This window comes from Acanthopagrus latus, chromosome 18 (assembly GCF_904848185.1).
Source record: "Acanthopagrus latus isolate v.2019 chromosome 18, fAcaLat1.1, whole genome shotgun sequence".
Taxonomy (NCBI): domain Eukaryota; kingdom Metazoa; phylum Chordata; class Actinopteri; order Spariformes; family Sparidae; genus Acanthopagrus; species Acanthopagrus latus.
The window spans coordinates 19,971,968-19,985,787 of record NC_051056.1 but is presented as its reverse complement, the minus strand read 5'-3'; the positions used below and the strand labels follow the sequence as shown (position 1 = coordinate 19,985,787).

The 13,820-nt window shown below is 44.2% G+C and overlaps 1 protein-coding gene and 1 long non-coding RNA gene across 4 annotated transcripts in view; one reads left to right on the top strand and one right to left on the bottom strand.

The window, feature by feature from the left end:
• Positions 1-548: 548 nt before the first annotated feature.
• Positions 549-2,230, bottom strand: LOC119007914. Its single transcript, XR_005071276.1, has 2 exons — positions 1,916-2,230; positions 549-1,767 (listed from the first exon to the last, which is right to left on the bottom strand). It is a non-coding gene; the product is annotated as an uncharacterized LOC119007914 (long non-coding RNA).
• Positions 1,658-13,820, top strand: part of spock1 (SPARC (osteonectin), cwcv and kazal like domains proteoglycan 1) — a 122,646-nt gene continuing 110,483 nt past the window's right edge. For 2 of the 3 annotated variants that reach the window (XM_037077873.1, XM_037077871.1), the window contains exons 1-2: positions 1,658-1,803; positions 2,473-2,610. In XM_037077873.1, the coding sequence (XP_036933768.1) occupies positions 2,476-2,610 (135 nt within the window). In that variant the 5' untranslated portion in view covers positions 1,658-1,803; positions 2,473-2,475. The remainder of the gene's footprint in view (positions 1,804-2,472; positions 2,611-13,820) is intronic. The other variant, XM_037077872.1, reaches the window with a different exon arrangement.

Sequence of the window (13,820 nt, the reverse complement as noted above, 5' to 3'; positions counted from 1 at the left end):
GGCTAAAACTGGTGCTCTGTCTGAAGTGGGTGCAAGAGCTCGTCTGCACATTGAGGGTGTAAATAAAGTCTGTTCAAATCTGTCTGGGATCTCGGGGCTCTCGGAGACTTGGTTTATGCTGGAAGAGCTACGAAGACAATTTATGCTTCTTTATTTCAGCAGTCCTCGTCCTCTTCAGCTGCAGCTCAGCACCAGAAATGTTTTGTGAACCTCCAAACGTATCCTTTCAACCTCACAGGCCAGCTGGTGCAGTTCCTGATTCGTGTATTTTCAAAGGCACCACCAGGCCCTTAAGTACAAGCGAGGCTCGTTCATGATGAGCAATCTCCATACGGAGTCTCTGAAACTTATACCTCACTAAATGTGGAAAATGATATTAAACAAACACTGATAAATAATGGTTTTGGGTGTCACCTGAAACCACACTGCAGCAAACACAGCTGCAAAACCAGTGTGTATTACCTCTGTGTGTTCAATCTGTTTCATTTTTAATGAGCTCTGACTCTGGACCAAGAACCAGATTTAAAAAAAGAGAGAGAGAGAGAAACTTCAGTAGTCCTGTAGGGTTTAGTTTTTACTGGAAAGAAGAACTTAAACAGCAGTGAACTTCAGGTGACGCAACAACTCAGAGTCATTAAAATAGAACAAAGATATTTGCATAAATATACAATACAGCTTGCAGTTTGCAAAAAAAAATACAAAACAAAGCCTTTTCTGGTGGGTCAAGTTGAATACAGGATCACAAATGGAAACCAAACTCTTCCTTCCAGCTTTTGTTCCCGACTAAATTAATCTTGCTAACTCTTTGCCAAAAGAGATGCAAAGCGACTCAAATGAGAATCATGATGTCAGCCAGAATAGTCAGAATAGGAGAAGCTTTTATGCGAAAATGAGGGAGATAGATAAGGAACTGTACCCCACTGCCGGGTGCCTATGAGCCAAATGAGCCTGCCTCAAACGCGCACGCACGCACACACACACCAGAGGTGGAGAGTGAACGGCAGACACCATCTCCTCCCTGAACTCCGCACAGGCAGACACACATTATGCAAAGAGAGAGAAAAGAGAAACAAGACTATTGCCAAAGCGAACAAAACCCAGAGAGAGATGAAGCGGAGAGTCACAGATTAAATATTTACACACGCTGCGTTACATTACCCCCCCCCCCCCCCCAAAATAAATGAACGCCCCAGTTATGTGGCCCATTTATGAAGTGTGTATATTCATAAAGGAAATTAAAGGAGCGTTTCATTTTTATGACTCCAGCCTCTGTCCGAGGTGCTGAAAAAGCGCAGTAACCACCTCGACCCGTGGGGGGGGGGGGTTTGTTCGTTTGTTTTACACTTTGGCGTGCTTTTTTTGTTTTTGTTTTTTAATTAAATTGTGTTTATTATGTCGGGGCACGTGCCTGAACTCTCAACTCACAACAGAGGCGCGTGACTAACGTGCAATTTGTGTTTGGTACCAGCCAGAACAGAGACGGCGAATTCCCCCCCCCCCCCCCCCCACACACACACACACACACACACGAAAATCAATGACACGGTTATTGGAGAGAGAGAGAGAGAACGAGAGAGAGAGGAGGCGGTGTCTGGTGACCGAGGAGGAGGAGGAGGAGGAGGGGGGAGGAGGAGAAAGGCTCCCGGTCCGCTCGTCCTCGCAGCTCCCCTTCTTTCGCAGTCAAATCCTACTACCAGTCGGGTGCCGCCGGAGTGCCCGGGGCTGTGGACTTATTTTTTCTCCCCACGGGAATCAGGAACCGGACACCTACAAAAAAATAAAATAAATAAATAAACATCCCAGGTAGGTGAAGCAGCGAAGCAGCGATGCATCTCTGTTGTTTTTTTTTCTATTAAAGAAATATAAACTGGAGAAGAAAAGAAAGCAAGCAAGAAAGAAAAAAGTCCGTAGTTACGCATTTGTCGACTTTCATGGTGCTGACTGACTGTCTGACTGAGGATGGAGGAGAAAAGCAGATGAAAGCCGAGACAAAGCTCCGGTGGGGGGTTGGCGATTGTGTTGACGCCGCTAATTGCTTTTTTTTTTTTTTTTTATTCCCCCATAAATTAACGGAGGGGAAGCTCGCGAGCTAATCGTTTCCGCCGTGCCCCCATCTGCCGCCGCCGCGACAAACTCTCTGGTGTTTTATAATCCGATTATATCAGATGGAGGATCAGCAAATTGATAATAACATTTTAAAAAAAAACAAAAAAAAAACAAAAAAAAACGTGCGCACTTATCAGACGCGTTTTTGGACGCGCAACGGTGACATCCTGACCTCTGATACGCCACGAAGTGAGAGTTCTGCGTCCTGCAAATAAAAAGTGCGCGGTCTCACTTCATCCCGCTCCTCTGACACTTCCCGGCGTCCCCCCTCCACCTCACCTCTCCTCTCTTCTCCCCTTGGCTCCGTCTAACACCCCCCTCTCCCTCTGTTCTGTTGTCTTTGTGTTTCTCTGCCTTTGCTTCCAGAAGATGTTCTTCTTCCTGCTACCTGTCGTGGCTCTCTTGCTGAGCGGAGAATCGGCGGTCTCCGGGAGCAGTAACGACAAATGGCTGAGCACCGTGGCTCAGTACAACAAGGACAGACCCTGGAACAGATTCAGAGATGTGAGTTTGATCTGAGAGGCACAACATCTAGCCAAGGGGGGGGGGGGTTATTACCTTCATTTTTATGTGTGTGTGTGTGTGTGTGTGTGTGTGTGTGTGTGTGTGTGTGTGTGTGTGTGTGTGTGTGTGTGAGGTAGAGAGAGCGAGGCAGCACTACGCCCTTGATACACCCCCCCTGAGTACTTGAGCACTTGCCAGCAGGCATAATCCACCTTGTAGAGACTCAGCAGGTTCAAACCCTGGTTGAAAGAGGAAGCAGACTCGTAGACGGAGAGCATTGTGCTCCTGCGCCTCAGATCATGATTTGGACTGATGGGATCTGGAGGATTTCCCGGCAGATTTCACTGCTTCACCCCGCTCGTGGTGACAGTTCATCATTTTCAGTCCATGACAAGTGGCCGCACCACAGCGATGGGCTTTTATAACTGATACTGATTATCTCTTTCAGTCATCAGATGAGACGAGTCTGTGATTTATTGTGTGCATCTACATGAGATCAGTGGTGTTTCATAACATAAAGAACAACCTGTGCAGAAATGGTTTCTACACAAGAGCTAGGACACCTGTATGTACACAGGTTGTCGTGGTTCAGTGTAATCCATTACGGAGAATCATTACGGTTTGTTTCCTCAGGGACATCAAGCGTGTTTGCTCTACAGTCGCCAGTCACTTGTCCTCAGTGTGTGTTAAACTCAGTGACCGTCTGAGATTAGAGTCAATGTTTGAAACCTGGATTTCTATGTTCAAAACATGCGCTCAGTGCTTGAGGGGTCAGCTACCTGAGTACAGCGGGAGCCTCATACAGAAAGGGCTGAAAGTCACTTTAAAGTCTAGGCACGGTTTTTCGAGCTAACTGCAGTGACCCAAACATCCAGGTGTAATTGTTCTGTGAAATAAGAATTAAAGCACAGGATCCGCCAGAACCGACTCTATTGCAGCCGCATTACTCTAACCCATAGAGGGCACCAAGGTTTCAGCCATGCCAGATTATCAGGCCTAATTTGGGGTGTGGGTTCAAAATTATGCTCAAGAAAGTGAAGTATTTGTATTTGAAGGAACGGCACTGCAGTTTGAGTATATGTGAAGCTGCCATAGAGTGTGGTTTTAACAACCATACAGCCGCTTCAGAGGAAAACAAAGGTGGTGGTCGTTTCTACACTCAGTCCAATGTGTCATGAACATAACGACTTCACTTCCTGCTTGGTCAGTGGCCTGCCCCTCTAGCATCGCTTTGCATAAGAAGGACTTCGTGGTCAAGTTAGCAGTAATATGTAATGTGCAACATTAAGTTGGTGTCGTTATTTCGGGCGTTTTACAAGCATAAAATACAAGCATAAAATGTGAAAATGGGTTGCCAAATACATGTGTGGGAAACACTGCTCCATGGTCAAGTTAGCAATAGTACGTAATGTGCAGCGACAAACAGCTGACTTCTGGAATGTGGAATTGAGGCACTGAAACTATGTGGTTAGGCTTTGGCTTAAAAACCACCAGTTAGCAACAGGATGTAATATGCAGCATCTGGTTAAACTTTCAAAATAAAGGCTACGTTGTCAAGTTAGAAATAATACATAATGTGCAATGCTCTGTAAGATTTTAAAAATAAATCTTGCTGACAAACAGTTGACGTTATTAATTGCAGTTTGGTGAGGTTTAGGCACAAAAACTACTTTGTATGGTTTAGGAGAAGATCTTGTTGTCTTGTAACAGAAGTAGCATATCACGTGTCCTGTGATGTAGTTATGTTACTCCCATAATTTAGATCATATGCTGTAGGTTACTTCATTCCATACATTAAAATAAATCACTCCAGAGTCTTGATGACAATCGTGAACGTGAACCCCGATCTCTGGAGGGAAAGTGTGAATGACCCGTCCATCTATCCCCTGGCTCAGACCTTATTCACTCTTTAAACTAGGTGCTTCAAGAAGTGACGTAAGAGGGGTGCCTACAGTGTTGGAACACAGACCAAACACGGGTCGGCTGTGTTGGCGCTGAGATAGACTCTATCTTTTTAGTGTGATTGCACATCTCCATAACACATTTTCAGTGGTGGGAAGCACATTACCTCCAGTTTACACCTCCTGGTGACTCCTAGGTGGGTTTCAGATGCCTCAGGATTTTTCTTACTTGGATGTATTAATGCTTGACATTTTTTTTTCTTCAAAACAATCAGACAAAACTTGAAATCTTCCCACAGTACAGTATAGTCCTGAATCCTGGAGAATGACAGTAAAGCTTAACTAACTCTCCGTTCTGACCAGTCGCCATCATGACAGTAACCACTACCTTCCCATCTGGATACCGTACTCTTACTGTGTCTGTGGCTGTCTGCTGACACGTCCTCCAGAGATTGCAGCAGACAGTGGGCTAACGCTGGCCTTATTAGAGCTCGCCTTTCCCATGCAGTACTGGCGTGGTGATGTGAACTAGTATTAGTCATGTCTGTGTACGCTCACTCAGGGCTCTACTACCTGCAGTGTGTGTGTGTGTGTGTGTGTGTGTGTGTGTGTGTGTGTGTGTGTGCTTCCCACTGTTTATTTCTTGCTGTGGTCTCCTGTGCGAATGAAACTCATTAACAGGAAGCTGTCAGTGTAGGGGGCTGAGGACAGGAGCGGAGAGGAGGGAGGAACGGATGGAGGGAGGGAGGGGAGGATGAGGAGCAATGGATAGGTGGAAAGGCTGTGACATTTATGTTTAATATTTCAAGCAATGCTACCAAGCAAATGCTGGAGCTGCTGCTGCTGCTGCTGTGTGTGTGTGTGTGTGTGTGTGTGTGTGTGTGTGTGTGTGTGTGTGTGTGTGTGTGTGTGTGTGTGTGTGTGTGTGTGTGTGTGTGTGTGTGTTGTCTGCCCTATCACATAGGGAGGCCCACTGGTCGTAATTTGTCTCCTGCAACACTGGCTTTCTTTAGTTCTTGGTCATTTCTCTCCTCTTCTCTTTGGTACAAAAAAAGGACGATGTGGTCCTACGAGTCAGTCAGTCTCAAACATTAAAACCACCCTTCTTACAACTATTTAAGGTGTTAATTGACTGTCCTAAGGTGCTATAGATGTGGTCATGATGTGCTCAGTAACCCTTTTCACACTGTGTGATTTTTTTGGCTGTCTCACATGAAAGTTGCGAAAAATCTGAGGTGAAATCACAAGATGTAAATCATAGATGTTGGCCTAAAGCACAGCTTTTTGGAGTGTGTCTACAGGTCTCAGGGAACACAACTGCATATTTGAATTAAATATGTAGCAAGGCTTTTGTGGCTCCACAGGAAACTTCATGTCATCTTGATGTCACTCAGTGGCCAGACTTCACTGTGGGTAATGTAGGTACCAGGTTTCGAAAAGCAGCCCACTGGTCAAACATTTCCTCCTACAACACTCAGTATGGACAGTTAAAGATGATCAAAATTGATACAGAATCATCTTTTTTATTTCACACATTCCTCTCTCTTTGTAAACCCTGGCTCCTTCACTACCCACAATGCAACTTAGCCACTGAGTGACATCACTGGAGGCGGTCTGTCAGACTTCATCCAGCTTCTTCTGCAGCCACAAAAAGGCTTTGTACGACTATTTTCACGTACGGAGTAACACTCCCCAAGATCTGCAAAACACACTTTAAAGTGTTAAACAAAAAAAAGGTGGTGTTTCCCTTTAAATCCACAACGGCTTACTTTAGAGCTTTGATGACCAAAAACAGGCTGCCGACTGAGAATACGAGTTGAAATAACACAGAATACACTGGCGAGCCATAGCATGTTCACCTCAGTGCTACAACAGATAGCCATAATAAGACAATCCTTAAATGTCCCCACTGGGAAATTTGTCCTGCAGTTCCACAGAAGATAAAAAGATTCGTACTGCGTTGTAAAACACAAAGCAAAACAAAGAAAACATCGGTACCTCGACAACACAAAGCTTCCAAATAACAGTTAACATATACGTTAGAACACCCTCTGTCACACCCTTTTATAACCCCCTCGTCCGTTGTCTTTAATTGCCTGTTAGAGTGGAGAATATTAACAGAAGCAGGAGTGAATGTTTAAAACAGTTCATCCCGCTCCGTCTGAGGGACCCTGAATTTCATCCTATCAGGGGGTAGATGTGGAGGATGTGAGCTGGATTGGGCACTATATCCTAAGCCTGCATTATAATTGATTGTTCATAGATTGTTTGGAGGAATGAGTATTTTTTTAACCACCATAATTCATTTTTCATCTTCTGTACCAGATTAGCAGTCTATGGTATCCAAACAGCCACTGTGCTCCTGGAGAACAGTCCTCATAGAGCTTTACACTTTAGACACAACGCACTGTTTTCTGTCACTCAGTCAACCCCCTCCTCTCAGTTCTCATTGAGACATGAACGCCACATTTTTCCTCCGCCCTTCCCTCCGTCTCTCATTTTCTCCGTCTGTCTCCGGAGCGGTGAATGACCCTGTGCTTCCTCAGCCGTAGCCCTCTCTGTCTCCCCCCTCCTCCCTCTCCCTCTCCCTCTGCCCTCACCCGTGACTCCTCCTCTCTGCTGCTCTCCTCTGCCTGCCATGTTTCACTCTGCATCTCTGATGAGCCACTTGCTCCCTTCCTGCATAATGTATGAGCATCCATTCGTTGGCGGGGGAGCCGGTGTAATAGTTTAGCAGTCAAAGTTCAGGTGGCTTATCTTGAAAACACAGGAAAAACAGGATTTGATTCATTATTTTGTCTCGTCGCCCCCCCTAATAACTGATCTGTAATGTGTTGGAAGATAAGTGCGCTGCAGATGGAGACAGTTTTATTCTAGTCCACTTCCAGCGAGGGAGGGCACGCAGTGAAAACAATGTCTCTCATTACCATCATATTGTGTCTGTTGGAAAAACATATTTCTTCAGTCAAAACAAAGCTGCAGTCTTTGCTGCTTGCTTGTGTGCTTGTCGTAGACATGATTTCAGATGTATTCTTGAAACAAAGGGACACATTTGGGGAATAAATGATGCGCCGTGTTGGCCTCAGACTGAAGTTTGTGAACAGGCTTGCAGGCTGAGCTACACCAATTCTTCACACACCCACTGACATTGTCCCACTGTCTGGATCGGGTCTAACACATGATTAGTTGTCCTGCGGAAAAGGGTCTCGTTTTGTTTTGTGTCCAGCATGCAATATGTACAGCTCGTCAGAGGATATCTTCACAGTTTTGACCAATTAAATAGCTCCACTTATTCTTCGCTTGTTGTTGTCATCATTTATACCAGCGGTGTTTCTATCTTCCCAGAGTTACAATCAACGCTTCGATTTTTATGCAAATAAAACGGCCACTTCGAATATACACACATTTGTATGCAGCACCGAGTTCAACTGTGTTTCTGTTTCAGGCATGGCCAACTTTGTTGCAAGCCTGCGACTGTGTTGTGATATTGGCAACATCAACGTATTCTGGTCAGGACAAAAGTGAATATGAGGGGTCCAGCTGGAACAGCGGTAGATGCAGGGGTGGTAAAACAGAAGACCTCAATACCCACATGCAAATCTGGGAACGCCAGCACGCACAGATGAGGCCATGGTGCATGAATGTATAACTCCAGCGATTTCCACGCTGTCTCTTTATGGTGCCGCTTACGCATTCGTTCCCGATGTGGCTGCTCTCAGTCTTTCTGACTCTCCAGAGACAATAACTGTCAATGTATTTGTTAATTGAGTGAATCTGAGGAGAAGTGTTCTTAGAGTAATTGATGCATTTTAAGCTGGTAATTATAGTCCTTCACTATTCCTAAATGACAAGCCTAATTACTTCACCTCTCTCGGTTTACGTGTCAAAACCGCTGGCCTCAATCTCATGATGTCTCTGCAGTAAGAGAGCACATATTTTATGGTAATTTGGAGCAAAACTATTTTTAACGTTTTGCGGTTTATTGCAAGGCACAGTCATAAGATTGATATTTGATTTACCATTGGATAATAATAGTTTGAAAAGCTCCGGCTGTAATTGCTTTTTATTCATAGTAAAGTCTGCTAATACATATAATGTATGTGGATTGCTGAGCTGGCTGGTTCAAACCAGCTCTGCTATTCTGGCCTGAGCGGGTCTATTATTGGTGGATTTATGATGTGCAAGGAAATGATTGGGTAGTTTGTATTGAGGTCAAGGTACAGTAAGTGCTAGCATTAGAGAGTCAGTGTGTAACGTGAGCATTATTTTGATCCATGTTGCGAATATGTGCCGAGAGCTGATCACCAGGACTACTGGAGATTATAATGAGTCTGGGTGTGTGGACATTACTTTTTTGGTATACCAACCAAAATGTCTCTGTTGTGTCTGAAGCACCAGAAGTTGGCGTTGGATGCCTAGTCAGATTCATAGATTGTTTAATTCTATCTTAATTTTGCCAGAAAGTATTTGTAAGAAGTGATCAAGATACTGTACGACAACTTAACTTGTTTTTATTTTGGATGTATCATTGATCGGACAGTGCACAGTGCCAAAACCGGCCAGCTGGTGATGTGTTTCTACTTTCAATGATGGTCCAGTAGGACCTTCTCTTATAAACCAGAAAAAAAATGATCATAAAATGTTCATGAAAATGCAAATGGAGGTATCTTGGGCTCTCTTTTTTAAAGCCTGTGCTGTAGAAAAGCCTTTAGCCAAGCTGCCTTTGATCGTATACTTTGACGTCTTATGATAAAGCATCAAACTCCTAGAAAGGAGGATGTCGTGGTGATCAAGTGAGTGAGGCACGAGTCTGGTTGGCTGGCTGGTTTCTGTGTCCCCTGTGAAGCAGTGTTGCTTTGACTGAAATTAACACGTCATCAAAGTCTAAAATATGACTGTGTTGACTTATTCTTATCATCAGTTTTTAGGATGTATACAGCTGCTGAATGTATACTCTGTACATAACCTTTAGTCAGAGCAGCTGAACAGGCCTGTTTGTGGTGTTGTCATTATTGACTGCCAGTATCATCCACACAACTTTCGCTTTTGCATTTTGGAACTACTTTTGAACCACGAGGGGACGTCCTGAATGGAATGTCAAACAATGGTCATTCAACTATTTGCTGGGTAGGCAGGTAAATTTCAAACAACATCCAGCCCGGATGTCGTCTCAGTTTGTCTTGTGTGGTATAATCTTGTCATTTTGTCTCCCATCATCGTGTTTTGTCTCCCCTGCTCTCGTGTGTCTCTTGTCAGATTCTCTGTCTGCAAACGGCAACAGAAAAGCTGTCGCTTCCGTTCTGACAGCCTGAACTTTTATCCTCAAGAGGGGAAAAAGTTGTTTTCACTCTCCCGAGCCCGTTGTTATTTTCTCCCCAAAAAAGGCTTCCCCTTGTCCCCGTCCTCCGCCGCTTCCTTTTCTCTCTCTCTTCCAGTTGAAATCCTGTCTTCTACCCTGTTTGCATGCTGTCAGCTTTGCAGAAATGCACTAAATCCTATTTGTGAGGGACATCGGATGTGTGCTGCATATTTTCCTCATGCATTTGTGTAAATGCGCGCTGTTTCCAGACTGTCTATCTATTAGCTGGTGGACCTGGTGGCACGTGGAAAATCTTGGCAAAAAAATGCCATGAATGTGTTTGTGTGGAACCTGTGTGTGTGTATGTGTGTGTGTGTGTGTGTGTGTTGGTGCGTGCGTGCGTCCAGTCTCAGCTCACGCTCATGCCGAGAATTAAACGCTGTCATCTTTTATCATCAGCATTCAGTCTTCCAAGGCGACATCCTCTCTGAGGCTGCCAGTCACAGACCCCCGCTGTCGCTCTCCATCAAAACAAGAGGGCTGCGTGTGCGCTTGTGTCTTTGCACATGCGTGTGGAGCAATTTGTGGGTTACTATGTGTTTTCTTTCTGCGATGGAAGCAGCTGCAGTGACTCTATTATTTCCATTTTAAAGCTGGTTGGTGCGATTGCTTCTTGTATTGCATGTTTTCCCCTTTTTGCATTTATGGGGGCCAAGGTTTTGCTGAGCTTTCATATTCTACATGGTGAATACAATCACACCTGGGAGCCTCCCACTGCATCTAAATGAACTGGTCGCTCTCTGTTATATCTATGTTTGCTCCCCTGTGTGTGTGTGTGTGTGTGTCCTGATTGGCTGGCTGGACAGCTCGGGGGGGAGGGGAAGGGTACGGTTTAGAGAAGCAGCTCAGACAAGATGAACCCTTGAGTCACCTTCACCTTCTCTCTCTTTCTCTCTCTCTCTCCCTCACACACACACACACACAAACTCTCTGGGTGAACACTCCTTTAGCAGACGTACAGTATTTCCGTCAATTAAGCGAAGACTTGGCCAAACAGCTGTCATTCTTTCTTATCCCTCTCCTGCTCTGTCCTCCATTTCTCTTTCTCCTCCGAAGCTGCCTCTGTGCCTCCTATTCACACTGTTTATCACCTTCACCCTCTCCTGCGTTTCCCTTCTCCAGTTTTATACCCGACTAATTCCCAATGAAACAGTTGCTTCAAAAAATAAAAATCTTCTCCCTCTCAGGCTTTCCGCTCCCTTCATCCTTTCTCTCTCTTCCTGCTCTCCTTCTATGTGCATATTTCTCACTCTGAGCTATTGATTTCAAATGAGAAAATGCTGATTCTAATCTCTGCTCTGAAGGATTGTGGCTGTGTGTGCGGAGAGGTACAAGCATTGCAGCGGCAGCTGCAAGTGCATTCTTTCTTCTGTGTCATGTAGCGCCTCTTTAAAACGATTGGTGGAAAATGTTCACGTATCTCTCTTGTCCCTGCATGTGTATGGATGCACTCACAAACACACACACACGCACATGCACACACGCACGCACACGCAGCTTCCCGTCTACCCTGTGGCTCTGGGAGAGATCAATAAGTAAATTTACAGGGCCTGGTAACCCTGATTGGAGCACTGATATAATCAATAGGGGTGTGAATAGACAGGAGAGACTTACACAGGCACACACACACAAAATGCACTGGAGGACAATTCGGTCACAGGCTAGTCAAAGGTCACTGTCCCCTGTGTCCTGGACAAATAGGTTTTGTGTGTGTGAGCGTATGTGTGTGTGTGTGTGTGTGTGTGTGTGTGTGTGTGTGTGTGTGTGTGTGTGTGCGTGTGCGTGTGTGTGTGTCTGTGTGTGTCTGTGTGTGCACGCATGAGCATGTGTGTGCACACGTGTGTGTTGTAAGGTAAAACAGGGAGACAAAGCAGGAGAGCTCAAGGATTGCCAGAGTAATTTTGGCTCAAGATAAGAAAGAGGAAATGAGAAAATTGAGAGATGGTTGGAGAAGAGAGGAAGAGGAGGAGCTTTTATGTGAAGCCCATCAACGCTGTGGGCAGAACAGATGGAAAGACTGAGGATGGAAAGACGTGAGCAATGTGGAATTCATCATCAATACAATGTGTGTGTGTGTGTGTGTGTGTGTGTGTGTGTGTCTGTGTGTGTGTCTGTGTGTGTGTATACATGTGTTTCAGTCTGCCTAGTCATGGCAGCCCCTCCAGACCCCCCCCACCTTCTCTCTCTCTGTGGGAATTATCTTTCTGTCCGTCTTTCTGGAGCTGATATGAAGCTCTCCCGCTAAGCTGTTGATTTGTTTGAAGCAACACTGTTGGATTTGCTGCTTTTGTCTAAAGATTTACCAGGGACAGGGAAACCACCCTATGACCACTGAAAAAAAAACTTAATGTTGTCTACCACTAATTCTTAGTTTGAGCAGTAAGAGTCAGCGTCATCTCTCTTCATAGAGGGATGATGTAGAATCACCTGTACTACACATACAGAACTAATGTTTATATTTGCCCACCAGCCTTATTACCCTCTGTAACCTGTTGACAGGGGATACTTCATATATTAGGAGATTGTATATAATTGTCTACCATCAGAGATGTTGGCATGCTGTTTATACTAAGGTAGCTACCCCTTTAATACACTATTGCCAAAAGTATTCACTCACCCATCCAAATAATTGAATCAGGTGTTCCAGTCACTTCCATGGCCACAGGTGTATAAAAGCAAACACCTAGGTATGCACACTGTTTCTACAAACATTTGTGAAAGAATGGGTTGCTCTCAATTCCAGTGTGGTACTGTGATAGGATGCCACCTGTGCAGCAAGTCCAGTTGTGAAATTTCCTGACTCCTTAATATTCCACAGCTTCCAATTTATCTTTTTTTTTAAAAATCATTTTATCAGATTTTGTGAAATGTTTCTGTATACACATGCAGATATATTAAGAGCCATCACTCAACTCCAACTCTGTTCTTGTATTTTAAGTTCCTAATCAGACTAAAACAATGACTGGCGAACAGAAGAGGAAGTCTTCGCTCAGAAATCTCTTATCAAGATATCTCCAGAAGACCCTGGCTATTGCCCCCAGTGGCAAAATTATCCTCAGTCAACAGCTGATGGCTAGATGAAAATGTTTTGGTCTGTTTGTTGGTTGGTCTAGTGGTTAACCACTGAATATCCCTTCAATTTTCCTGACTTTTCTTCTATTACCACCAGGAGCCTGGCATGTTGGAGTTTTTTAAGTAAAATGTCTTTATTGTATAGATTACCATAAGATTTGTTTTATTTCATGTCCCTCCTCTAAAGTGGAATAACTGAAGGTCAAAGGCAAGGGACGACAGTTTTCATATAGCACCTTCATCAGATATTTTTCTTTTTTGTTCAGAACAAAATGTATGAGTCGTTACCATCAGCCTCAGCTGTGCTCTGGGTTAAATGCGGAACCAAATCAGCATTTAGCATGCCAACATCCATAACCACAGCCTGATGAGGATTTCTTTTCCATATTGCGCATCCCAACCTAAAGTATATTTCCTCGTCTGTTTAAATATTCTGTTAAGGATCTAATATGCAATGCAAACTATAATACATTCAGCAAACCCATAATAGGGCTGCAGCCAGTGCTTAAATCGAAGTTTAATTCAGTCCACAATGACGTGAAACTGAGAAAAGCTGCATTTCAATTGAAAGTTTATGTCAGCAATTCAATTAAAGAATGATTGAAAATTGCAGTTGACTAATCTACTGTCAATCATGTTATTGATTTTTGGGCTAAATCATTTCAGCACTAGAACAGACTCATTCAAAATGTAATTTCCAGAATAAATATGCCATCACCCTGCACACAGTAATGATCCATATGGCTCCAAGCTGTCCTCACTATATTTCCACCATATTTCATTTTCATGGATGTCTGCCGTCGTTGTTAGAAAATCTACATTTAACTAATGATAGGCAGCCAGCTCTCTGTCAACATACTGTGCGTCTATAATATGGT